At 36.0% G+C, this 27,573-nt stretch overlaps 1 protein-coding gene across 1 annotated transcript in view; it reads right to left on the bottom strand.

The window, feature by feature from the left end:
- Positions 1-27,573, bottom strand: part of galnt14 (UDP-N-acetyl-alpha-D-galactosamine:polypeptide N-acetylgalactosaminyltransferase 14 (GalNAc-T14)) — a 297,487-nt gene that overhangs the window by 84,713 nt on the left and 185,201 nt on the right. Inside the window, exon 4 of the mRNA XM_030128374.1 lies at positions 1,764-1,831. Coding sequence (XP_029984234.1) covers positions 1,764-1,831 — 68 coding nt within the window. The remainder of the gene's footprint in view (positions 1-1,763; positions 1,832-27,573) is intronic.

Here is a 27,573-nt window from a genome sequence, read left to right as displayed (position 1 = left end):
TAAATCTGTAATAATTAACTGATTCCCAGACTCATTTAGCGACACTGGTTGACTGAATAGATGTAGCTGACTTGTTACCACCTTCATTTGTGTTTTATTTTCCATCTCAAATATATGAACCACAGAATGGAGAAGGACCTTGACAAAACTTGCACAAAATGGACTGTTCCATTCAGCAAGAAGGACTCGATGTGAAGGGAAGGATCCTTGACTTCAAGAAACAGCTGTTAAATATTTTTTTAATGAAAGACCCCGTTGTTCAGAGTTTTCAGGGCCTTTAATAATTCAGTATGAAACATTCATTCAAGTTCATGTTGGAGTCTTCTTTCTGTTGGAAGCTGGTCATTCTTTGATGTTAACAAATTTCACCACTAAACTAATAAATGTCTCAGTTAAACATACGTTACAATAAATACACTGACTTCTTGGGTCAGACTTTCTGTGAAAATCTTTATGTTCACTCTTGAGTTCTTAAATGTTTCTGTTTTTGCTTAAAATATCAAGTGAATTTGAAGAAAATGTCTGAAAAGTCACAAAAAATAAAATGAAAATTCTATGTGTTTATATTACATTTTGAGCAAATAAACAAGGCTGCATAGTTTGGTTAGACAGTGGCACTATAAACAAAGTTACACACATCTTTGATAAACAGCGCAGATGTCTGGATGTGTGGTTGCACTTCCACTTCACAGCTAGGTTTCATTTTCAAATCCCAGTCTAACCGACGCCTTTCTGTGTTTATTTTGCCTGTTCCCCACACTGAGCACATATCCTCTGGATCCTCCAGTTCATCCTGCAATTAAAAACAGGTATAATTCTCCTGTCAATGCCCATTGACCAAGGCAATGATGAAGATCTGGAGTTGGTCCCCAAGCACCTTCAATGGCCGCTCACTGTTCCTAATGTGCTGAGTGCTAAGGCTAATTGTCAATACTAATGCTAATAGTTTATGACAGATAAAATGCAGAGATTAAATTTCTCTGAGGGGATAATAATGTGAATTAACCTTTAACCTTTATTCGATAGATGAGACCAGGAAAAAATGAATAGTAAAATAAATAGTAGTAATAATGTCTGCTACAAGACAGGTTGTCATACTTTATCAGAATTACCAGGAAGACAGTCGTCTGTCTCAGTCATGTGAATTAAATGTTTATGTGAGAATTTACTTGTAAATGGTTTTGTTTTGTCTCATTTTTCCCCATTCATCCTTGATCCACATTTACTCTTTTGGTGGAAAAAAGCAAAAACCACCAAGAACCAATGAGATTTGGGTCTGTTTTGCTGTTAACATTCTGATTTGAAACTTTAAATTGCACATTAAATATGATTATGGAAACATACCACTAACTACAGTTAGCTTAGAAATGCAGTGGGCTTCAGCTAAAATACAACCATCTGCCGGCACAACACAGGTTACTCCACAAATGTTATGCAAGTACATGAGCATGGGCAAATCTGCACCTTTAATCCAAATCTACATAAAGTACTTTTTTTTCTTCTTTTTTTCAGTTTAACCTGGACTTTGTCTGACAGGGCGGACACAGCTGCTGACGTGACAATACTCATGCAGTCTCTCCTCCATGACCCAGAATGAAAAAGGTCCTGTTTCATCTCTATTGTAATCCTAAAACTGTGGACCCAGCTGCTGTGGACACATTCTTCCCTCTGACCTGTTATGTAGGTCTCATCTCTGTTATCTCTGACCTGGAAAAAACCTGGAATGTTGTGTTTGTGTGTGCGTCTGTCCAGCTGCAACTCACCGTCATCGCTGAAGTCGTCCACCAGAATGATCTCGTGGATGAGATGAACCGGAGTTCTGTTCAAAACGCTGCAGAGAAGAGGAAATATTGGTCACAAATGTGCAAAAACACAAACGTAAAAAATGCATATGTAACATACAGACAACTGACAAAGAAATGCCAACCTGCACACACACAAGCACACACACATAGTCTCAGGTGCTGATGAATCCATTATGTACACACTGCACGCCATATGAAACAACATATTGAAAATGTCAGCCCAAATTCCTGTTATGAAAATGTATGACGTGTCGCCTCTAAAAAATGTTTCATTAAAACCATAGATTGAAACATAAAAAATTCATAACTTTTACTGGAAGAAAATGAGAAAATGTGTTTTGTTCTGGGTGGGTTTCTGCTGGATTTTATTTCATTATTTCTGTTCTTCAATAAGTCCTGTGTTCATCATCCCCTCTGGAAAACACTGAAGGGGAGGAAGAGAGGAAATGAAAGGAATGGAAAGGTAAGAAAGGAAAGGAAAGGAAAGGAAAGGAAAGGAAAGGAAAGGAAAGGAAAGGAAAGGAAAGGAAAGGAAAGGAAAGGAAAGGAAAGGAAAGGAAAGGAAAGGAAAGGAAAGGAAAGGAAAGGAAAGGAAAGGAAAGGAAAGGAAAGGAAAGGACCAACAGATCTGAAAGGAAAAGACAAAAGAGGTGACAAAGTGTAGATTTATTATATCATATATGAGGGGAAAGACTGAAGAAAATGGAAGGAGGAAAATGACAGGGTATGCAAAAGGCAAAAAAAAATTGGGGGAAAGGGGAATGAGGAGAAGGATAAAACAAGAGGAGGCCAAATCTTCTATGTGATGATGCAAGGCTTGAAGAAAAGAGAAGAGGGAAGAAAGAAAAGTAAAACTGTAGTGTAAGAAGAATAGATACTGGTAGGTTAGAAACGCAGACAGAAAAAAGAACAGCAACAGAAAAGATTAAAAAAAAGGTAAGGAATGATGTTATAAAAGAAGGAGGAAACAAAGTGAAACATGAAGTATGAACGGAGGCAAAGAAAGTTCAAAACAGGAAAAGAAATGGAAGAAGTGAGAAAAACGAGGAGATATGACTGAAGGTGCAAGGGACAAATTATTTTCTGTCTCTCAGAAAATTGCCAGCTCAAACACGTTTTCCTTAAAATATAATGCCAGCAGCATTCTTCTATCTAGTGTAATAGGATTTTGTTTTCTATGATGTAATTAATAATATCTGAAAGTGACTTCAGTGTTATTAAAAAAGGTTATTTTGAGGCACTGGCAGCACTTGGTTTGGATTAGGGAAAGATACAGTGTTCAATTTAATACAAAAAAAAGTCTAATATGTAATGTGAAGGACTGAGCTGGAAGGTACGAGGAGTCACCGGTGGATTTTTAAATTAAGGACCACAATTCCCCAAAAAGAAGAACAAATAATTACATACAATACGGTATGGCTCGACAAAATAAGCCAAAGGAAAATACCTATTACAACAAAGTTACAACAAGCCAACTGGGCTTTTTTACTGCATTTTTACTGATGGTATCAACTCAACCCGCCTCGCCTCTTCATGACTTGACTAGGATTTAGTAGCAGCATGAAGCATTTCTGCTTCAGATAAAACAGCCCCTCAATGTGGCTGGTCATCATAAGGATGCAATGTAAGTATAAAAGTTCAACCATTACACTCAGTTGAGTCAGACAACTTAAGTTTGCTTTTTTGCAGCAGCAGCAGAATACATTTAAAGTTTGGTCAATGGGCTCCGGGGCCATCTCTCCCTGCAGGTATTTTTAATGTGTAGCTATAGAAGGGGAGTAATGAATAAATATATTCCTCCCTGAAGCCTACAGGTGGATGGTACAGGGGGCTTCGAGTGCTGGCAGTAAGGATGCAATGCAGGTGTATCAGAGGGGAAGATGGGGAATTCTTGCAGTTTAAGAACAGATCTCCTATTTGGAGGGTGTGGTTAGTGTGTGTATCAGTGCAGCTGGAGTTGTCTGCATGAACTAGCCCGCAGACTCCTTTTCATGACTGTAAGCACCTTTACATCAGACCTCAGAATTCATTTGCATGTTGTCGTACTTCGGTGAGAGAAAGAAAACTGTAGTGTGTCTAAAAATGTTGCAAAATGATGGCACACGCAATGTTTCTGGATGATCCACTGTTACCTGCATGCTTTTACATCACCTTATATTATCTTGTCAGCTCGCTTGGAACTTCAGCAAAACTGCATGGTAAGTGGTGCCAGGCACAACAAACCCCACCCCTCACACATATTGCAGTTTATTTTGGCATCGATCCAGCTGATGTCATCATGTCTATGCATGTGGTGATGTCAGCATATCAATTGCCTCTATATATGTGCCAAGTTTGAAGTAAATTGAAACAAAATTGATGTTTTTATAGACATTTGAAATTTCACCCACCATAAGTAAATGAGAGAAGAAAAAAAGATTTTAAAAATTCCTAAAAAAATTTGACCTACTTTTCCCAAAATTTAACCACATCTATTCAGGGTCACTGGCAATCTATAAACCCAATTTGGTAGGAATTGAAGCAACGGTTTTGCTGCTAGAGTGTTAACAACAAAGAAACAAACAAACGGAGCCAAAAACAGTATCCCTTGCCTCTCCTTTGGGGGGCGGGATAAAAATTGTACCCTATAGTACCTGCTAATGTGTAATTTAAATGCATGGACTGCAAATGGTTAACAGAAAAACCATGACATCACTTTTTGGTTTCTGATCTGTTCTTATGAAGCCCAAGGGGTCAGGGGTGAGCTAATACTAACTGCTAGCATACTGACTTGGTAGAACTGTACACTTCATCAAGTAATATGAAACAAAGTCATTTTACATTCTTAGTGTAAACTATTAACCACGACTACAGTCCAACTGTCTATCCTTACTCTGCATTCATTTCATCTGTTTTTCTGTCCATCTTCTGGAAGCTTACAGATATGGACCAAATATTGCAATACCACCACACACCATCCTATTAACATCCTTTTAATCAAATCTGAACACCAAACCTAAGTCAAATGAAATACACATAACTCATTTTAGGTTTGGGTGGATTGAAATGTAACAAGGTAGAGATGACAGGGAAGAAAATTTGCATATGGATGGATAGAAAATTTGAGAAATGAAGGAGTTAAAAGGAAAGAGAGCGAGGGAGAGTAGTATGAACCAACACCAAGTGAGGAAAAAAAGGAAGGATCAAAGAGGAGGGAGGAAAAAGTTTGGATTCTCAGTTGATTGAGGCAGAGCAAAAGAAGGAGGAGGATGGATGGAGTCTGGAGGAGGAACGGATGAAGGGATGGAGAGAGCTGATAATGGAGGAGGTGATGGAGGTGTGGGGCCAAACTATGAGCCTCTGAGGCCCCGAAGCCCATCAGGAGGAGTGATGGATGCAGGAGGGAGGGAGGAGGAGAGGTGGAGCGAGAGGACAGAGTGAGGGACAATAAAGGATGAGAAAAAGGGAGAGAGAGAGAGATGGCAGGTTAGTAAGGGAGACAAATAACCCTGACTGTAACTCCTTCTCTCTCTCTGGAGTTGAGGAGCGATCAGGAGAGATGGATGAATGGACTGATTGATGGCATGGAGGGAAGGACTGACGACAGGTTTGAGAGGCGAGAGAATAAATGAAAAAAGGGAGGAAGAGTGGAATCAAGATGAAAAGAGGGATAAAGATGGAGAGACGGGGTAATGAAGGAGAAGGAAAATAGTGTATGTATTGTATTAGTTCATATTATATCCAACGATCTATCAGGCTTCTATTCAGATTCTGTCCTGGATGTCCAGTGACTTTACAAAATGAATGTGAAACATCATGTTTCAGAAAAAAAGTTTATGTTTCAAACTGGACAGGAACACCACACTCAAACAAACAACAGCAATGCAGAATCCAGTCTCAGGCATATTTCTCTTGTTTCTGTTGTCAAACATCTGAATGACTATGGAACAGTCATTTAACTGCTGCAAAAACCACATGTTGACCAGCAACCATTTTTACTACTGACAACTGCTGTTTGACAAAATAAAAATAAACGCATGTTAATGACAACCAATATGTAATGATTTCAGTTTTAGAGACATGTAAAAAATAGAAATAAATGATAGAAAGTTGTTCCCTTTATTTGTCACAGTGTCCTTAGCATTAAACTAAGTACTGAAAACATTTAATGGTTCAGCCTATAATTTTCGTCAAATAAACATGGAGGCTGTAATAACAGCTGAGGTTGAGGTCAACACAATGAAAAAGCCAGTTCTCAATTACAGAGCAGGTGCAAAACAAAATGTATAAACGTCACATTGTCATACAGTGTGCTAAATGCAATGTTCAATTCAACAAAATCAATCTAACATATTGTATTTTGAATATTCAATATTGTAATTATAATCCTTGTAATCCTCCTTCTTTTTTCTTTGTTAAGCAACCTTGGGTACCATGAAAGGCACTGTATAAATATTATTATTATTATTATTATTATTATTATTATTATTATTATTATTATTATTATTATTATTATTATATTGAAATTGAAGAAACATATGAACAGCACCTGATCAGGTAGAAGTAATTACCAATCACTGATCAGATTCAGTCTAATGTCTATCTATCTATCTATCTATCTATCTATCTATCTATCTATCTATCTATCTATCTATCTATCTATCTATCTATCTATCTATCTATCTATCTATCTATCTATCTATCTATCTATCTATCTATCTATCTATCTATCTATCTATCTATCTATCTATCGTTACAGTGAAGCTGACAGACAAAGATAAATGAATACAATCTCTTTTCTTTTGCTTCTCTTCAGCTCTCTCCACCTCCTCTCCTCCTTTTCACAATCTCCCTCTCACACACATATATGCACAGGAGTTCCCATTCTCTGGTTCACAGGCCACTAGCTATGAGGCTTAACCTCCCCTCAGGCGTGCTGAGGGAGAAGCTATCTTCAGCTCACAGAAAATATTATCACCGCTGACAATACGGCAGTCGGCTGCTACAGAATAGCAGCTCTATATCTGCGCCGCTCGTTTCCAACACTCTATATATCTATTTTAGAAGGAATTTTTTTGAAAAATTTTCATTACCTACAGCTGCCATTTGGAGAGCGCTTTCATTCAAAGTGCCTCGAGAGCGTGCATTTTTAGAGCTGCTCAGTGTGTGTGGCCCCCGATGGGAATTGAACCCTATTTCACTGCGGTGGTGGTACTAAATGGGTGCTGCTGTAATGCTGCCAGGGTGACAGCGGCATCTCTCTGGGGCCAGCCATGCACAATGTGTGTGCACCAACAGTAGAGTGGAGCAATTTGATACATAGTCCTAAAAGAGCAAAACAAAACAAGAGCCATGCGTTCAATTTGAAGCAGGGTATTATTTTTAAGCAGAAAGGTCATAACTGGCTTTTGGTGGCCTAGTAATCACTGACTTCATACTTTAGTGTCAGCTCTTTTGGGTATTGTGGAGAAGAATTCAGTAAAACACTGGATTGGTCATTTTCCCAACTGTCTCTCCTGGAGTTTAAGTTTATATATAAACTGAAAATCCAATAACATAAAAAGTAAATGTTGTAGGTGACATAAACATTCATAGTGTCTCTCATATTTCTGCCAGCCACTAGTGGAGGAGTTTTTAGTTCATTCACTGAAGGAAAATACTGACAAACACTGTAAAAATACTCTGCTACAAGTAAAACTTAAAGAACATAAGTACATATCAACAATAAATTTGCTTTTGTGTTTACAATTTATTGTTAAAGTTATGTTTTTGATTCACTTTCTTGCTGCATCAATGTGTATGGTACATTTTTACTGCTGTAAATGCAATGCAGCATATTCTATAATGCCCCAAACACATATTTTCTGTACATGGCAGTCAGGACAGTGTGTCATTTATAAAATACTTCAAATAAACAGTTTAAAGCACTGTTGATGTGAGAATTAGTGTGATATAGGCAATATTTTACATATTTATTATAGTTTTAAAGTCTAGATGGCATCTTTATGTGTCACAAATGAAAAAATATTCTAATGCATAATCTCTCCCTCTTTCAACGCGCAGCAACACAGTAAACTGGATTACATCCACAGGTGAGGCAGGAAGGTCATCATATGCAGGCAGTCAGACATGGAGCTATTTGAATATTCACTGGTTACAACTACAGATTCAGTTTTTGAACGTTGACAACAAGACATGAGTTTCAGAATCTTGTGTCAAAATATGAGTTAAACTACACCAACAGAAAATGTTGCCTCTGAACTTCCTCTGAACAATGGTTACATTATTGATTGTGTCATTATGAATGGGTAGTGAATGTGAGTTCAGTTTAGATTATTTGTGAAACAGGGCTCGTTTCTGCACTTGCTCATTAATTCATTAACCCCAACGCAAAATGCGTTACATGGGCGTAATTTATGTTATCTCATTTCTGGGCTAGTTGGTGAAAAGTTTGCACTGTTCAGTGCCGCATTACAGGGCTGATTTTAATGCAAACATTGGGGGTCCACAATTTTGAGAATATCTTTGATAATAGTGGTGGATTCAGAAAAAATGGAATTTGGGGGGGTGCAGGAAAATGGTGGGGTCAGAGGCCCAGTGGGGGTTCAATGGGGCGAAGTGAATCAAAATCAACATTATGAATGCTTCAAATCCCATAAAATTGTATTGTTTTTTTTGTTTGTTTGTTTATTTTAATCACACAATAATAAAATTAGTACAAAATTAATACTTTTGGAACCAAAGCAAAGAGTTGGCTTTAATAAAGTTGTCCTCAGTTATGGCAAATTCCATCACATTCGAAATAATGCAAAATTAGAACACCTTATCAACTCTCGTCATAAATGTATCTCCTTGAAACAGAAGTGGGAACAGCAGGAGTGGAAGCATTCGTTCATTAGTCTAACAACATAGTTGTATTAACATTAACAAACGCAACCAGCCCAGAAATGGACTTTGTATTTGTTGAGCATCTGCGTTCAATAAACCATCGTTAGCTTGCGAATTGCGTTAAAGGGTGCGCAAAAGTTGTGTCTCCTAGTTAACTTAAAAACAAGCCCCCAATTAGTTATACCTGAATGAATGTGCGTTGCTTTCCTGCAATTAATTTTTCCCCACCTTGAATTAAAAACTAATGGATTCTGTGTCACTTTAGCTAATACTGTCTAAAGTGTGTCCCGTTCTGCCAAATGCATGCTGGGATATGGTCCAGTCCCACACAAGCCTGAACAAAATGAGCAGTTTAGGGAAAGGACAGATGGATGGATGGATGGATGGATGGATGGATGGATGGATGGATGGATGGTCATTCAGCTCATGAACTGAACTATATTGATTTTTCAAAGCATGAAACACGTGGATAGGACTCAGAGAAGATTTGATCATTTCCTAAAGTTAAAGTTGAAGATGTTTTTTGGGGGCAGCACTTTTTAAAGGTGATTTTTTTTTAAAAGAACAAATACAACATTTGGAACCTTTTAGGTATATTTGGTAAAAAAATAAAAAGTAAGAATTAAACATGGTTAGAATGAGCAACAAGAAATGACAGTTGAATCTAGGGAAGTTTGTTGCATAGTTAGATGCTAATTTCACATGGAGCCGCAACACTTTTTGTATAATTAAAGATATGTCATTTGAATTTGCTTACATTGTAAAGTGGATGTGGAGAAAGCTTTTCTTGGGGAGAAATTGCACATATTTATGAAAAGTAATGATTTTTTTCCTAGTTAAAAAAAACCAAACAAAGAAAACAAAAATATTATTATCTGAAATACCAGTGAAAAACAGAGTAAAAGTGTTTTACAAAACTGGCAAAAATAAACCAATGTTACACAGAAAGGGTGGTTTATTTTGTGAGAAGTCTTTATCTGCCAGGTTATTTCATAGGCCTAGTATTTAGGTTGGACATTAAATCCGTCATCTTCCAGCTGTCAAAAAACTCAAAGTGAAATAAAAATGAAAGCAAAATGAAAAATACAGAACTGTTATAACCTTTTTCGTTGACTTCAGCTTGGCTCTATGAAGTCATTATGTTTTGATCCGTTATTGAAGGTTAAATAGCAGAAGCCCATTTAAACCAAATATAATAATACAATAAAATAACCACAGAGAAAAGCTTTTGGTTTTTTAAACTGTGTTATCTGACTAAGGCTGAGTGATCTGACAAAGGACGAAATTACAAGTTTTTGAGGTAGAATCATCATCACAATCTGAATCCCAATGCCCTCACCTCTTTAAAAAGGGGGTGAGATACAAATACACTTGTAGTTTTTGTCTATTTTACTCTGGTTTATGGAGGCTCAGTCTGTGTGTGACGGCTTTTTGTTGATCTTATCTGACAAGAAACTTTGCAATTTTGCATCATCTGGGACTGAAATTATTACTACATGACAATATCTAGGTGAAGTAAGCGCTTGTCAATATTTTCCTGTGCATACAACTGCAGTGTTTCCATTAATTACAAAAATGGCTCAGTTTGATCTGCTGAAGTTTTGGGATGAATCCAAAACCTTTTCATTGAAGCATTTGTGTAAATCAGAGTGTACACAATGGAGTTCAGAAGCTTACACACTTATTATAATTCTTCATCAGAATTTCTTCAATGGCGGCAAAACAACACATTATACAAGCTCTTCAAGTTAATGTGGACTCAACCTGAACACTTTAACATGAACAAATGTTAAGGTATTGTCTTAAAGACTGAAATAAACTGACCAGCCTAGTCCCCAGTGATGCTACAAAACCATAGGTTGATGAAATACTCTCTATAAAATACTGTAATGAAATTGGCTATTGATAGCCAATGTTAGCTGGATAGGAACATTTTGTGGGTGCTTTTATTTTTCAAGTGATATGATCTGCATGACTCCTCTAAAAAGTAGATCATATGACAAATTATGATCATGGATTCTTGATCTAAGGATGTGGATCAATCAGCCCCTCATCTGAGTAAAAATATGCTCACTACTGTAGCTAAAGGCTCCTACAAAATATGAGATTTTTTATTTTGAAGCTATTGTCAACTACACTGTGCAATGTGTATCTTGTAATCTTGGATATAGATCACCAAAGCCCCATCCCTTTCCAGTGTGCCCCACAAGACCAAACTCTGGAAATATTATAAAATGAAGTTCAATGGAGAAATGGACTCATCTCTCATTGCATGTGCTACACATCAACGACATCAAAACAATCACTGCCTTGACACATTTTTCCTCAATCTTCAAGTGAGGTATTCATTTGGGTAAAAAATTATTAAAAGGGTTGAAAGCAAGTACAAGTCTGGTCGCATTGAAACTGCAGAAACATCTACAGTCACAGAAAAAATTATTAGACCACCCTTGTTTTCTTCAATTTCTTGTTCATTTTAATGCATGGTGCAACTAAAGATTTGTTTGGACAAATATAATGATAACAACAAAAATAGCTCATAAGAGTTTAATTTCAGAGCTGATATCTATCCATTTTCCATGTTTTTCCTGATAATAACCAAAATCACTTCAGTTCTTACATCAATAGCTATGGCATTGTACTGACAAAAACAGTGCTTTTAAGCATTCCATGTTTTCTTTTCTATCTGTTTTAGTCACAGGATACACACAGGAGTTAGTACTTGATTGCATAACCATTGTATTTGATGACTTTTGATGGTTTAATAATTTTTTCCACGACTGTACAGTGACTTTGAACACATCTTGGAACGAGACAGTTACAATGGAGTCACCCTCTCAACATTTGGATCCATATTCTTTATATGTATGGACAGTATTTACCGCAAACTGTGATTTTCTTGACTTGTAAAGTCATATTTTATATTGATAAACATCATACGTGTAAATGATGCATAATTCCAAGGGGATCAAAAAATTAACTGTCTTGCACACTTTTTTTTCTCTCCAAAATAGGGTCTCATGGGGTGCAATCGGAAGGGGCCAGACCTTGGCTTTCTATGGCATATCAACAGATGGTACCATTATAAAACCAACTCAGATGGTTACAAGAAATACAAGAATAAACATCATCAGTGCATGTTGTATGTCAGTGCCGCTATAGTTTTGAATAATGGCACTAAGCTAATAATTGTGCAGTTATAAAAGTAGTGAATAAAGCAGCAACGTAGGAAAAAAAAACCCTCTAAAGTTGAGGAGTAAATTGTGGATCTGGTTATGACCCTTTTATAATGAGATAGTGACTTTGCATTTGCCATTAACCCTTTATAAATGCAGTCATGGAAATACTCTGAAATTCAAAGTTTCAAACTTAGAGTGTTATTCGAGGACATAATAAGAATGTATTCCTCTTTTGAAATTTTTCCAAAATTTTCATTATTATGTAGAAAATCAAGGTTAATGAAGTTACCATATTAAGTTCTTTCCTTAAGTGGAAAAAAAGACAAGGATAAAAAAAAAATACAAGAAAAACACATGAAAGGTGAAAGGAACATGTGAAAGGAACCAACATTTTTCGAGCATTAGAACAAAATAAGTGCTGATCCAGACCCCTGTCCACATCCACATTCTCCCTTTGAACATCATTCCTTACATTAGTACCATTACTTCATGGTACCTAACAAAGAAGGTACACTCACTGTTCATGCAGAGGTGGACCTTACAGACCCTGTAGACCACATTGGACCTGAGATTGTTGACTCACTGTCCTCACTGTAACTGTTGCTGTCACTGTCTTGTAATGTATGTGGAAATGACTAAAAATAGTCACTTGCCTGAGTTAAGTAAAACAGGACTGCAGCAGCTGTCACATTTTAAAATGGTCATCCACAATTTTTGACAAAATTTTGCCCTAGGTTGTTTTTGGTCACAACACTGGAACAACCACGGTCTGTGAGCCCATGTAATTGTTATCCAAGACCAAGATATTAACGTGTATTTGTGGTTTTTTTTATTGGATGATGTATATGTGGTTTATGACAGTATCACTTTGACTCATTATGTGATATGTAGAAGAAGCTGGGGTGTTGGGAGCAAAAATTATTAACCTGATTTTTAACATATTTTAATGAATTATGCATAAATATAATCCCAAATGGGGAATAGGATTGTACTCCTTTAGAATCTGACACTATATTAGACATCACCCTTTAGACAAATCAGCTGGTTGAGGTAGCATTTGTATCGGCTGTAAGAGCTGAAGAGTCATGAAGTCTGCGTTTTGTAGCCACATATTTTTTGACTGCTGAGTGGCAGTAAATTAAAGTTGTTTTTATGTAATTTATTTTTCTACCTTGACACCAACCTTTATGTATGTCCTCTGGCAGGAACAATTCATTCATTTGTGTGCAAAAGAAAAATATAGTACGGCAGAGTCTGAAGGAGGAAAATACGACAGAAGAAATGAAAAAAAAAAAAAAAAAGAAAATATGCCTTTGTATTCACTGAGATGAGACAGTTTACTGTATAAATTTGTGTCAAGGATTGGCTGAAAAAAAACCAAACCAAACCAGAGCTGCAGTCATTTTTAACAAATTACATCATGCATATATTTATATTATTGTGCTTCTATATCTGTGGTGAGTTATGGATGTGTGAGAATGGAAGCTGCAGTTTCATGCTCTGTATTAGAACTATGTTAAACTGCACCATCTCTATCGTATAAATAACCATCATATTCAATTCATATGACAACCTAGTGTTCCAGTTGTTAAAGTACATATTTCACGGTTGTTTGTGCATTTTAACTCCCCACTGATCCTCCATGGTGGCAGTAGATGTGTTTGCTGAACGTGATGCAACTACAAACCTCTATTACAGGTTTCAGATTGTCTTGCCTCTGCACTGCCTGAGATTTATGGATTTATTTACACCTGAGAAGTGATGCTTTCAACTGTTGTGAGCCAGATATCTTCTGCTCCGTTGAGTAAAAACACTTTCCAACTCTCTGCTTCATGGGCATGGGGGTTTTACTCCTATTAAATCAGCTGCAGAATTGTTTTTCACTAACTCCAGTCCCTTCAGGTAAGAAGTCAAATGGGTTTCTACTGTTCATAGGGTATTAGACTTTGCTCAGGGCGCAATTTTGCTCCTTTTTCATCCTCTCCAGAGCTTTTCTCCCTTTTATTTTTCTCTTTCTTGGCCCCCTCCCTCTTTGCTTTCCCCTCACTCTTTGCCTGATTGGTCAGCTGACAGCCGGTTCTTCCATCCTCTACCGTGCTGGAGTAATTCATCACTTCTTTTTCTCTAAACCTGCAACTGCCACTTTTTATGTTCAACCGCACCCCCCACCCCCATCTTTCTCCAACCTATTTCTCTATCATGACCTCTGACAACACTGGAAGAATTTCACTACAGAAATTAGGTGTGTAGACCCAGCGGTACTTTTGTGGCCGTTCCCAAATTCATTTTTCTCTATATTAAACCTTTCTTAAGTAATTAATCGCCATTTACTGTAAAATTAACATCTTTAGTTTGAGTTTTTTTCAGTGTAAATCATGTATTTTCCTATATTTAATTCATTGATCATGTAGACGTTCATTAAAGCTCGGAAAAAAGTTGAGAGATATTATATCAAAAACAAAGAAAAGTGAAGAAAAAGTGACTTTTAAGTAAAATCTATCATTAAGTGAACCTAAATCCAATGTGTCCATCCACTGTCATTGATCCAACTCCATAGGTTTTACTGGTGAATCAATATTGAAGAAGATGATGGTGTTTCCACGTTCACTGCGGAGCCTCTGAACGTCCACATGGGTCATAACTGATGACCATGAAAAGATGATAACCTGCATTTTACACCAATTATTTACATGTATTGATAGGTTTAGTGGATCAACAGGTATTAAACAGTTTAGATCAGTAGATGGTTTTGGTTGACAGTGGCTTTTTGGGTCTTTATGGGTTAAAAAAAAATCCTTGTGTTTTCATAGTTTTCATTATTTCATAATTGTTCTTCCTGGTCACAACAGATCACTTATCAAGTATGACATATTATGTGAAGACAATATTAGTCATCCAAGTATAAAAAAAAAAAAGTAAGATATTTCCAAAGTTACAGCCAAATACTCTCTTTTAATAACAGTATCTTCATCAAAGCTCAGCAGCATTGCATATGGAAAGTGAAAATTCATTCCTATTGACTAAAAATACAATTAATTAAACTGTTAAAGCTTAATACCTTCAGATAAACCCTTGAATCCAATATATATTTGCTGGCCATAAAAAAGATGCTGTACCAGCCCGTTCTTCCCACACTCATGACTTCATCTAATATAAACACTGATTTTTAATATCGCTGTGCGATAAATTATTGTATGCTGTGCATACTTAGGTGTGTTAGGTGTTTTGTTTTAGGTTATTGTATTATTTACATTACTTGTATTGTACACACACACACACACACACATATATATATATATATATATATATATATATATATATATATATATATATATATATATATATATATATATTTATTTATTTATTTATTTATTTATTTATTTATTTATATATCTTTTATTCTGTTTATTTATTATTTATTTGTTCCATTGATGGTTGTTTGTGGGATGTTCACGCGATGGGTCAGCGTGTTTTTTTTTCTTATACTGCTGCTGTTGTAACAAAGCAATTTCCTGCAAAGGATCAATAAAGTATCTATCTATCTATCTATCTATCTATCTATCTATCTATCTATCTATCTATCTATCTATCTATCTATCTATCTATCTATCTATCTATCTATCTATCTATCTATCTATCTATCTATCTATCTATCTATCTATCTATCTATCTGTCAGACCTTGCCAGGTGTCACAAGTTACTTTTACCAAAAAAAATTACAAAATCTTGTCCTAGTTGAGAAAAAACACACTACTCCTATTGACATGAATATAATTATTTCAGTAATATATCTGTTTACATGCATCCTTTACATGCATGGGGGGACTGGAGCAGCTTCATGAAAAAGTCATTTTTTACCAGAAAATAAGATAATCTCCACCAGACAGAATACTCCATCTATAACTGTATACAGTACATGACCAAAGAATCTCCATAAAAGGGGAATAGTAGCAGTAAATCACACTCATGGCCCATCCGAATACCCATTACCATATTCTACAAACACAAAATCTCCACTAATGATAAACATACTAATGTAAAAAAACAGCATTTATCTTTATGGATGTACTGCTTTGGGTCTGAATGTCACTTCCTGATGCTTCCTTAACTGCTGAAGGTTCCTTTTGTACAGATGTGTATGTAATATCACAGACTATACCAGCATGTCCTGGCATTTGGTGATTATGCTCTAATTTGTTCATGCACAAATAAACAACCTCATGATTATTAAACATTACTTCCTGGTTCTCTACTGCTGTCTGATATGTTCTTGTATCTGTTTTTGCACTGTTGGGCATGTGCACTCTTACACTGACACTTATTGCATTCTATGAATCCCTTTATTTACTGTCCTCAGAGTTTTCCTATGTACTGTATTGTCTATTTTAATCCTAATTATTCTGTTTTTTCAAATTGAGTTTTTTCCTTGCTATTACAGACTGTGCCGATGTGTATAATACTACAGATTGTACTATCATCTGTGTAATATTACTGTCTATCAGCTTCCATGACTGCATTGCATTATGGGATACTGAAGCTGATCTGTGATGTTTTGACTCACTGATTCATTTTTTTTTTTTTTTTGCAAAGGAATGTAACTGTTTGTCCCCATCATGTATACACGGTTGCCCATAAACTTGGAATAAGATATTTTTACCTTCTTCTTAGGAAATGACTGTGACAATGTAATTTATTCTTATAGATAAAGTATAACTGGGACTCATTATGTAATCATTGCTACTGGTCAAAGTTGATTAGTGATGTATATACATAGGAATAAAAAAAAAAAAGGAATGTGTCTGTAAAATTATTCAGATTTTATGGATAACAGGTTACTAAAAATATTATATAAAGGATTTTTCCAATATTTTTTGCATTTAAAAAAACCCATAAAGTTATTCATAGCAACACCCTATTTATTTGTATGGTCTGCCAATGGCATTACATCCCATTAGATAACCTGAACAATCACATTATTTGTAGCTATTTTATTAATATTAAATGACATAATGTGAATATTTCAATAAAGCAAACACAACTTTTTTTAATATAAAAAGTGTTTTTGTGTAGAGTTTCAGTGAGTTTTACAGTGGTGGTGAAAACAACTTCCCTTTTCATTGATGATGTCATCTACTATATGTTTTATTATTGTTTTTATTGATTTGACAGACACCCCTAAGTAATGAACAATGTTAAATAATACACAACTTATTGGAAAAACTGAGTCTATCCTTTAAATGAGCGCATATTGATGCAAGGCACCGACTCCAATTTACAATTAACATCATGTACCTTTTTAATTAACACTTATTCAACTTAAGATAGTGAAACCATGCTTCCTGTCTCAGTCCTAAATCTCCCTCTGACAGAAAACCTTTCCCAGCAGATCTGCAGAAACTGTTCTTGGAAAGAAACCCTGATTCAGCCGTTCAATATGTCCTGTCTGACTACTGCTGATGCATTATACTATATATCTGTGCCCAGTAAATACTGTCTCATCACTGCTGATCTACAGCTCTTTACATCTACATTTATCAGCTCCAGACTGGGATCAAAAAGGTTAAATCGTCCACATGATTTATTTATAATCAAGGCAGATATAGATGTAGATATAGTTTACGTCGCATATGCCGTAAGCTCATCAGCAGTACTATAAAACCCGCGCTGAATGCTGTCGACACTGATTAAAAGTCTCGTCACTGATTATCTGTAGAGCCTCAAGCTACAACTGTGTAAATAGTTTTGACAAATAATATCTAATCACAGCTGAAGTGGAAGTTTAAGCTTAAATGCATGAGCAGAGTGAATGTTGTCTAATCACAGTTGAACGGAATCTGACTGTAGAGACACTTTTTGATTATGTGCTTGAAATTTAGCCAAGTGACAAAAACCATAAGTGTTAACCAATACTTAAATTAAACATTTGCTCCAGTGGCATGTGAGCACTGGATAAAGATATATGAAACAGGAGAAAAAGAAAAAAAAAAAAAAGAGTAAGGGAGCCTCTATAAAATAGTGAACTTGCAGGAGAAACTAAAGGCTATAAATCTACCAAATGGCCTCGTCCTAATAAATCCTGAGTGATCAGTTGTAGAGGAAGTGATCTGGACTCTTTACTGTGCGTTTTTTGGACCGCTGAAGCAGAAAGTGCTGAGCTGGTGCTGATCTAGAACTGGCATTTCTATACTCTCAGAGGCTGCTAGCTGCTGAGCAGAGCAGGATGCTGGTTGGCTGGATTACAGATGTTGGTAACTAACTGATAGATCAGATGCATAATTAGAGATAATTAGAGTGAAAACTTTGTGATCAGAGATTCCTTCTTCTGCGATAATGGCACAAAACTTGCCTCAGTGTTACTTGACCTGGCTCAGTTTTGGCACCAACACATTGCATTTCCATGTCAGGTATTGTACTTCCTCATGATGGCTGATCGTCATAGCGATGTGACTTCTGCAAATTGTGACGTTATCTTCAATGCAACTGTAGCTATGAGCGAGGCAACGATGGCGCAGGAGGGAAGTTAAGTCATGTCTCAACTAAGATGTTATATTTAGATTTTTTGAGGTGTGCTTGGCTGCGCCCCCCATAGCCATATTAATTAATTTATTTATCTAAATTATATTAATTAGTAATTAAATGAATTGATATAAACTCTGATTGATATGAATTGATATAAATTATTATAAATGTTGAATTATTTAACCCATTTTTTACTCTTATTGAGGCTGCCACAGGAATAACAAATAAGACTATTAGTATTATTACTGTATCACTTAAAAAAATAAAAAAAAATAAAAAAGGATTTTTTAAGGTGGCAATCTAGTTGTGTAGACCCAATGACACTCACACACCATATTGACAAAGCAATGATTCTGGATCAACCAATCTGTGATCTGCAGGATTTTAAGTTATGTTTAGTGTCTGTGGTGGTGTCAAAGCAGGTCATGAGTATTTTTGTCTTGAAATACGAGTAGAAATCTGCAGTACAACAGAGCTCCATAGAAGCTCCCATTGGTCAGCAGTGAGCTCACACATGCTCCACCGCCTTCTCCACGCACAAATCATCTCATCTTTAACCCTTTCTCAGGCAGGTGACTATGTTTGGTAATTTCCACTAGCATTAAATATGGGGCCAATCCTGTGCCTCAGTGAGGTCAAGAAGCATGTTGGGTTTTTTTTTAACACTATGCGGTAACGCAGAGAGATTTTACAGAAATTTTGAAGCTGTAAATAGTGAATATGAGTGATTTTTGTCAGTTTATGACCTTATAACAGTTGTTTTAATGCATGTGTTTAGTTTTTAGCAAGTGCTGCTAAGATGTTTTACGGCAAGAGGAGGAAAATGACAATGTCCACTAATACACTAAGGTAGAAATTTTGAATTTCAGAGCTAAACAAGTTAATAAAACCAGTTTATTTCTTTTATATTCTCTTTTATTATGTTCTTATAATTATTATTTTCTTTCTACCTGCACTTTTTCTCATATCAAACACCTTTAAAAAAGGATTTTTGGGTGGCTGGAAGGGATTAATTATATTACAATTCATTTCAATAGGGAGAATTGATTTGTAAAACAAGTCATTGCAAAACAAGCTCAGTCATATCCACACACATAGTTAGATATCACTGTATGAGACATAATTATTAATAAAGTCATTCTCTGTCTGTTAACACTATATCTACCCTACCTCAGTATCTCTACCAAAGGACATTGGCAGTAAGGCTCTTTTTATGGCTTATAATTGACCAGTAATCATACATGTTTGACTTAAATGTAAAACAGTGTTGTGTATATTTGGAACATGGCAGTAGCATGTCACGTTGCAATTCTACAAAACACTGTTTGTTTGTGATGATGCTAAAAAGTGCCAGAATTTATTCCCCCTTCACATAAAATCTACTTCATACATCATTTATCGAAGTTACAGGAAAGTATTTACTAAATTTAATACTTAAATGTTGTTTGGTTCAGGTTGTTTTGTATATACTTAGACTAAGATGGACGAAGGATGCGTATCTATTTGTTTTTATATAAGCTATAAATGTGCTCTTTTACACGTTAGAGCAAAAATAACCACAATTACTTCACTAATGAATAGAGGAAGTGAGAAGTGTAGGCTGGGGATCAACAAAAAAATAAACATCGTACTGAGTTAATTAACCCTTTTCTTGTATCATCATGTTTGTGGTGCGCTTATGATTGTAGGTGTTATCGACGTAAACATGAGGTAAAACAAGATAAAAAATGAGAAAATAGGTTACATTATATGTGTTATTTATATTTTCCATCCATCTTTGAGCTGTAAATCCATGTTGTAGGATCAGCTGTGTTTTGTGTCATTCAGTTTGGGATTAATGAGTCAAATTTCTTAACATAGAAGCTTTGATCTTGTAATATTTTTATCATGTTGGGGGAGAATTTTCAGCTTTTTCTGTCTTAATAAAACCAGTACAGCAGGAGCCCAGGAGGCTGTTTTACATTAAAACCAAATACGTCCTCACAAAGTTCTACGTACATCGTTTTAGTCTCTTGTTCTTGCTCTTTTTTTCTCTTGCGGTCTGCTTATCTCTCACCCGGCGGAGAAAGAGAAGATGAGATCAATTTTTGGGATCAGAGCTTGATTAAATATCGACAACAGCCAGCTCTCCCTCAGAAAGCAACTCTTTGATCACGAGATGAAAAGCTTTCAAAGTGCCCATCATTGTCTTGGAAATCAAACTTATTAAAGTTCAGCCTGAATCTTGCTTAGCCCCAGAGTGCACAAAACCCCAAAATTATAGTCTTTTATAATGTAATTGTAGCTATTCAATATACTTTCAGTGTTTCCAAAGTCTCCAGAGCAAAGCATGATTGCAGATGGTAAAAAGACGCCATATCTAGCTATTATCTGTCCATTAAAGTGACTTTATTCTGCTTGAAATCTGACGGTTGAAATTAGATTGGTATTTTTTGCTGTCTTCATTGAAAAACTTATTGAAAAACTTCTGATAAAGTTTTCTTTTACAGAAGTTTTCAGCTCTGAGTTGCTAAATATTGTCAAAGAACACGATGGCATTTCTCAAAAGGCAGTCACCCACAAAGAGTGATGATGGTGGTTTTTCTCACTTTGATACTTGTGATCATATTCGCACACGATTACATTTAGAAGCTGCAAAAAATCCGCAGTCGTTTAGGCTGAATTACTTGCTCTGGTGCTCTCAACCAGGAAGACAATCAGATTATTTACTCAATTGTAAATTATATAAGGTCTGTGGGGTTTTTCACAAGTGGTTACATCGTATTCCTTCACACTGCTGTTTATGTCATTAGTGCACTCTATAAGGTAATACTTGTAGCTGCTTAAATCCTATTACCATACTTTACTTATTTCTCACAATCTTGTTAATTTAACTTATGTACTTTGAGTATTCACACATTTTCTCCTAAAGAAGTATAAAACAAAGTTCATCAGAGAAAACTGGAATTGAAACTTCATGTTTTGAACACCTTATGGAGTCACACTCCAGTCCAGTTGGTGGTGTTAATTTACTTCTTCAAGCACCTTTAAGGAGGTTTATCAACCATCAAAAATGCCACCGAAGAAGAAGAAGACATAAGGTGCTTAGTTAGTGACTATCGATGAGCAGGATGGGAGCATTGAAGTTTTCTAGTGCAACGTGGAAGGTAATTTTAGACGGAAAGAGGTGATAGGATTCTCAGAAACCCCAGAAGTAAACAAACACGTTACAGTGTTGTGTTGTAACATGCACGAACACACTGATTTGAACCGCTGCTTACATGTCAAGGTTCCTTACTTTATGTTTCACAGAGTAATCAGACTCCACAGGTGTGCTTAAGCCCTTCCACCAATGAGGTTGAGGGTGGAATCAGCCAGAACACCTGTTCCTGGAGCAGCCATTTTGAAACACCATGAGTCAATGGCCGTTTCACAGTTCTTATTTGTTCTTCCATTCCTCCGTTCTCCTGTTCTTGTGAAACGTCATCAGTCGCAGCCCAAGTCCTGTTCCATTTGAAAGTTTGCATAAACCAAGAACGCATGGAATACCCGGATGTTGTTAAACCAAGGATGCACTAGATGGTGACTCGTGTAGACTTGGCTGGCAAAATATCCCAAGATGCACTTCATGCTACTCTCAAATGCTACAGTGGCTTCTGTAAAAACTTAATTCAGAAATGTTTTTTAACTAGATGACTATAACAAGATGATGTGATATAATGTTACAACATGAGAGAGAGGCAGAATAGAGAGAAATACGCCTTTGTGATCATGATATGGGATTCAACAAAATGTATTACAGTTTTGAAAAATATACAAAATGTATAAATGACATGTAAATACTAGTACAAATGTACTGAAATCAAATCGAGTGACACTGTGGTGATTTGAGGAAAATATGTTAGGGAACCGATGACAAATACAGCAGAGACGGGGAGGGAAGTTCACAAGTACGCAGCAGTTCCAATTACAGAGACTTGCGTTCTTAGGAAGTCTATTCTCTGGGACCGTTCTTACAAAGACTGTACTCGCCAAGTTCGCAAGACGGTACTCTGCATTCTGGATATTGAGAAACAGCCAATGTGGGCTTACTTATTCTTGTGTGGAAATCTAACTTATTCTGAACCTTTCGGCTCCTCCCTTGGAGAAGGCCTTCCTCTCTCGTCTCTCATGATGAGAGCCTCTTGTGAAAAAGAAGAACCCAAAACTAAACAGAGATCCTTTCCAAGTTAGATTAAAACTATTTAAATGTCCTATTCCCTTCACTTCCTTTTCTAACTCCGTTCTTGCCTAACTGCATAAAATTACCCTTGCACTGCTTACATGTATGTGTGTTGCTGTTACAGTATTTTGTTTGAATAAAAACATAACCCTGCAAACCAAGCCCGGATTAACCATTTGGGCAACTGGGCAATTGCCCAGGGGCCCATGACCTCTGAAGGGCCCTGGGTAGCTCGGGCATAACGAAAATATCTGGTTTCTTATTTATTTTTTGTGAAAATTGAGGACACTTCCCTCTCTTTCTAATGTAGTGGATCAATTTCAGATTATACTGATGCTAATGTGTTTTGTTTTCATATCATCATATGCAAGTGAGTGGCCTTGACAAGAGGCTATAGTGGTGCACTTGTAGTTCTAAGAGCATTTATACATTTGTACATCAAAATGCATTTGATGATAGTTAGATATTGAAGTATGGGGTATATTTACATATATTCCTGGAACTTATTCTGTATTTTGCCAGATTATAGGGATCCTGGGGTTGTGATGATGGGGCCCTTGAATATTGTTGCCCAGGGTACAATGAAGTGTTAATCTGGCCCTGCTGCAAACTAATCATTTTTTGGTGTGCTTTCTTCAGTTATTTAAGTTGCTTACACTTAGAAAGATCAATTTAATTATACTTGATATTTTTAAGTAAATTAAATAAACTTAACTTGTAGATATGAAGTAAACTGAACTTTAGACTAATGATCATGTTTATTTGCCTTTTTTGAGTGCAACTGGTTCTAGATTCGATTAAGTGAGATCAACTTGTCATATTTTTCGGTGTACTTTCAAGCAGAACTCTAATAATCTGCAATGAAAAAGCAGTACAAAGGAACAGAAGACACAGGACCAGACAGACTGTAGACACACAGGCTGCAGATGAGGCAGAGATATTCGTAAGCATGAATTTCTCAGTACTGTGTGATTTATTTGTCTTGTTATTGTTGCGTAAAAGGCCTTACGGACCTACTCACACTTGTACATTCAGTGACTCAGCCTGATACTGCACACACAGCTACATGCATCATCTGCCCTATCCACACTAGTACTAGATGTTATATATACAGGGTGGGGAAGCAAAATTTACAATATTTTGAGGCAGGGATTGAAAGACAGTGTATGACCAATTAGTTTATTGAAAGTCATGAGAATTTATTTGCCACAAGAAGATTTACATAATAGAAAATGTTTTTATTCTATGTGTCCTCCTTCTTTCTCAATAACTGCCTTCACACGCTTCCTGAAACTTGCGCAAGTGTTCCTCAAATATTCGGGTGACAACTTCTCCCATTCTTCTTTAATAGTATCTTCCAGACTTTCTCGTAATAGTTTTGCTCATAGTCATTCTCTTCTTTACATTATAAACAGTCTTTATGGACACTCCAACTATTTTTGAAATCTCCTTTGGTGTGACGAGTGCATTCAGCAAATCACACGCTCTTTGACGTTTGCTTTCCTGATTACTCATGTGGGCAAAAGTTTCTGAAAAGGTATGGATAATAGTGTTAGGTATGATTATGACATCAATATATGTTTGGTTTCAAAACAATTGACGTAGTGCCTGCTGAGAAAAAACAACTAAATGTTCATTGTAAATTTTGCTTCCCCACCCTGTATATTTTTCTAAACAAGAATTTTCCTTCTCTCTTTTATTTTTCTTCTTTTTTATAAATCTGCACAGTGGCCCTGGGACACTGGGATGATCTATAGTTATTTATTATAGTTATTTATTCTTTATGTATAATTTCTTATTGAAGGTATTTGAGTCTTAGTTATGGGATTCATCAAGTACAGCAATGTGATGCCAATAAAGTACCTTGAACCTTGAATAATAAAGGACAAAGAGCAGATTCAAAGGCTTTAATCTGATGTGAAGTCAAACGGCAATGGCAAGTTATGAACTTTAGTTAACTGCCAGTTTGTTTTATCAAAGTGTATTCTTTATATCTTAAAGATTCTGTCACAGTTTTCGTCACAGTACATGTATCTGTGATTTCAATTTCCCACTGACTTTCCATAGCAACCATTCTAAAATATCAGTAAATAAATAAATAAACAAACAAAACCACAACAAAACAGACACGTTGCTAAATACCATTTGTTCCATCATTCTTGAATTTCACTGTTTTCTTTCTGTCAGCAGTTGTAGTAAACTGTCAGCTGCCTTGTTGTAATTCACTGACTCATAAAAAAAACCCCTAAATGTCAAGTGATCTCTTGTTGCACGATTAAGTGCTCTCAACTTTACCGAAGTGCTCCACTCTGACTGTAAAGGCATCGACTGACGCATTTCTCTGTCAAACCAGTCTGCCAACAAGAGCTAAAGGAAACAGCATCTTAACAAAATACCATGTTAATATTCAACAACAAGTGCTAAAATATCATCCAGTTTGTTTTAGTGCTTCATTATTTGTGGATTTGTCCCACTACAAATCTCTTCAGCTTTCTGTTAATGTAGTTCAAGCTTGTTGAACCTGACAATATTTTTTTTTTTTTTTTTGACACTGCGGCTAATTGTAGAGCAAAAAAAAAAAAAAAAACACAGATGAAACAGACAGACATGTAAGAGTTATCACATGAAACACCAAATTTACTAAAGCATTTCCAAAGTTTCTTAAAAGAAAAATGATCTTTATCAACTCAAGTATTTCAGCAGAGTTTTCTAACTTTCCTGAAATATATATCACATGTTAAGGTCAGGAAAAGGTCACGATTTCGGCTGAAAAAAGAAAACTTATCTTTAATTGGAAACAAACACTGGTCTGTGTTAGACAGGTTTGTGATCACAAGAACAGAGTCACAACAAGACACAAAATGTCATTAATCGCTTTTCCATTGACTCTCAAATTACACAATATAACCTGCACTTAAAAATTTACCAAATGGAAAAATGACAATTTCGCCAAAATTCTTGTTGTTCAATTAAAAGTTTTTGTGCTGGCAAGAGGTAGTTTTTCTGGTGTAGTATACCATGCAAAACTGCAATGGAAAGACCTTTTTCCTCAACTAGAGTTACGTGAATTAAAAAAAAAAAAAGGATGTTGACGGATGTTACAACAAGCGAAGAAGAAGACTTTTAAAAGAAACATAGTGCGGTGTGTGTGGACACATCAGGAAACCAAATCATTTTTTTATTTAGTACAGGATAGAAGGGTAATATATAATAATAATGAATATATCTGTAAATCAACATATTTACATTCGATGCCATGTTTATGGAATGACTTCTCATGTCATCTCGCGATAATAAATAAACAAATCATAAACAAACTAACAAATCACAAATCATCGCATTTGTGATTTAATGGAAAAACCGACCACCAACAAAGTTTTGTGGATATGTCCAATGGAAAAGCAACTACTGTTTAATGAATATTCAAATCAGACACAAGTGTCCTGTCTGAACTGTATTTAATACAAAAACTTGTTAATCAGTGTACTGCCATAGTGAAGCTTCAGAGGATACTGTTGAGAGCCAATGTTCCAAATACACAAACTAAAAATAAAGAGCAACTAAACTACTTCCAGTTCCAAGTCACCATCGGCAAACACACACACATATACCTACACACACACATACACAAACACCTAACCACACAAATACACCTACACACATACACACACATACACATAGAGTCAGAGCCAAAGGGAGCAGAGGGGCCCAGGGAGACAGATTGTCTTTTAATTGGTTGAAAACTGCAGAGCTTTGAGAAGGGCTGAAGGGGAGGACACACTCTCACACACACACACATAGAAAACACACACACACACACACACACATTAAAAGCACACATTTACACACACACACACACACACACACCCACGAACTGCACAATGTCCTCTGTGATAGTAAGGAGACGTAGCCGGTCCCTGCTGACTGACTGGTATAATGAGCTGAACTCCAGCCAAAACCTGGCCGTGGATGTGTGTGTTGTGTGTTTATTTATATTGTGTGTGTAAAGCAACCTGCTGATATCATCAAACTGAAAGACAGTAAGACAGTCCAGAGACTGAGGGTCAGGAGAGCAAATGTGTGGAGCTTTTATTCTGCTGAACCATTAGTGTGTTTTTACTGCAAATGTTGGCAGGAAAAGTGTTTCCTTCATCTGCAGCCAAAAGTAAAAAACACTCAATTTTGATGGATTTTCTTAAAACTGATATTAATACTAGCTGTTTAACCTTAAAGACCTAGAACTATTTTTCTTATTTAACCGTTTCTAAGCAATTTATCACCATTTATTATCACACTATCTTCTGCATTTTACTTTTTTTAATGAAAATAAAGTTTTTCTATCTGTAATTGACTGGTCATTTAATGGTTCATAAAATTCCAGGGTAAATTCTAAGGTTATTACACAAAAACAGAGAAAATTGAAGAAGATATAACTTTTTCAGCAAACCATATAATTGAATAAACATGAAAAGAAGTGTTTAAAAACTGCTGTTTGTCAAACCACATGAGTTTTATTGCATAAGATTACAGGTTCCATGTTCACTGCAGAGCCTCTGAACATCCAAATAAAACACATCTGATGCTGGTGAAAAGCTGAAAAACTGCATTTTAACTAAGTTATTTCAATGTATTAATAAGATTAGTGATTTAAAAAAAAAAATCGGAATCATTTTGGATCAGTAGATGCATTTGGTCGCCAGCAGCTGTTTAGGTGTTTGAGGGTTAAGGCTACAGAAAACAGCTCAGCATAATAATATTCTTGTACACATCAAACCTGTGCTTTGTTGTGTGGTATGAGTATTCCTTAAAGGGGTCATATTTTGCTAAACCCACTTTTATTAGTCTTTGGTACATTTATTTGTGTATTTAGACCCTAATAGTTCATAAAGTTTGAATTTGAACCCTCCACATGCTACAAAGCTATCTTTATATTCATTCCAGCAAAAATCGAGTGGATTTCTACAATCTGTTTTAATTCTTGCTTAATGTGTTGTGTCTATAA

The sequence above is a fragment of the Sphaeramia orbicularis genome, chromosome 24 (assembly GCF_902148855.1).
Source record: "Sphaeramia orbicularis chromosome 24, fSphaOr1.1, whole genome shotgun sequence".
NCBI lineage: Eukaryota > Metazoa > Chordata > Actinopteri > Kurtiformes > Apogonidae > Sphaeramia > Sphaeramia orbicularis.
This window is presented reverse-complemented; position numbering and strand designations above follow the sequence as displayed.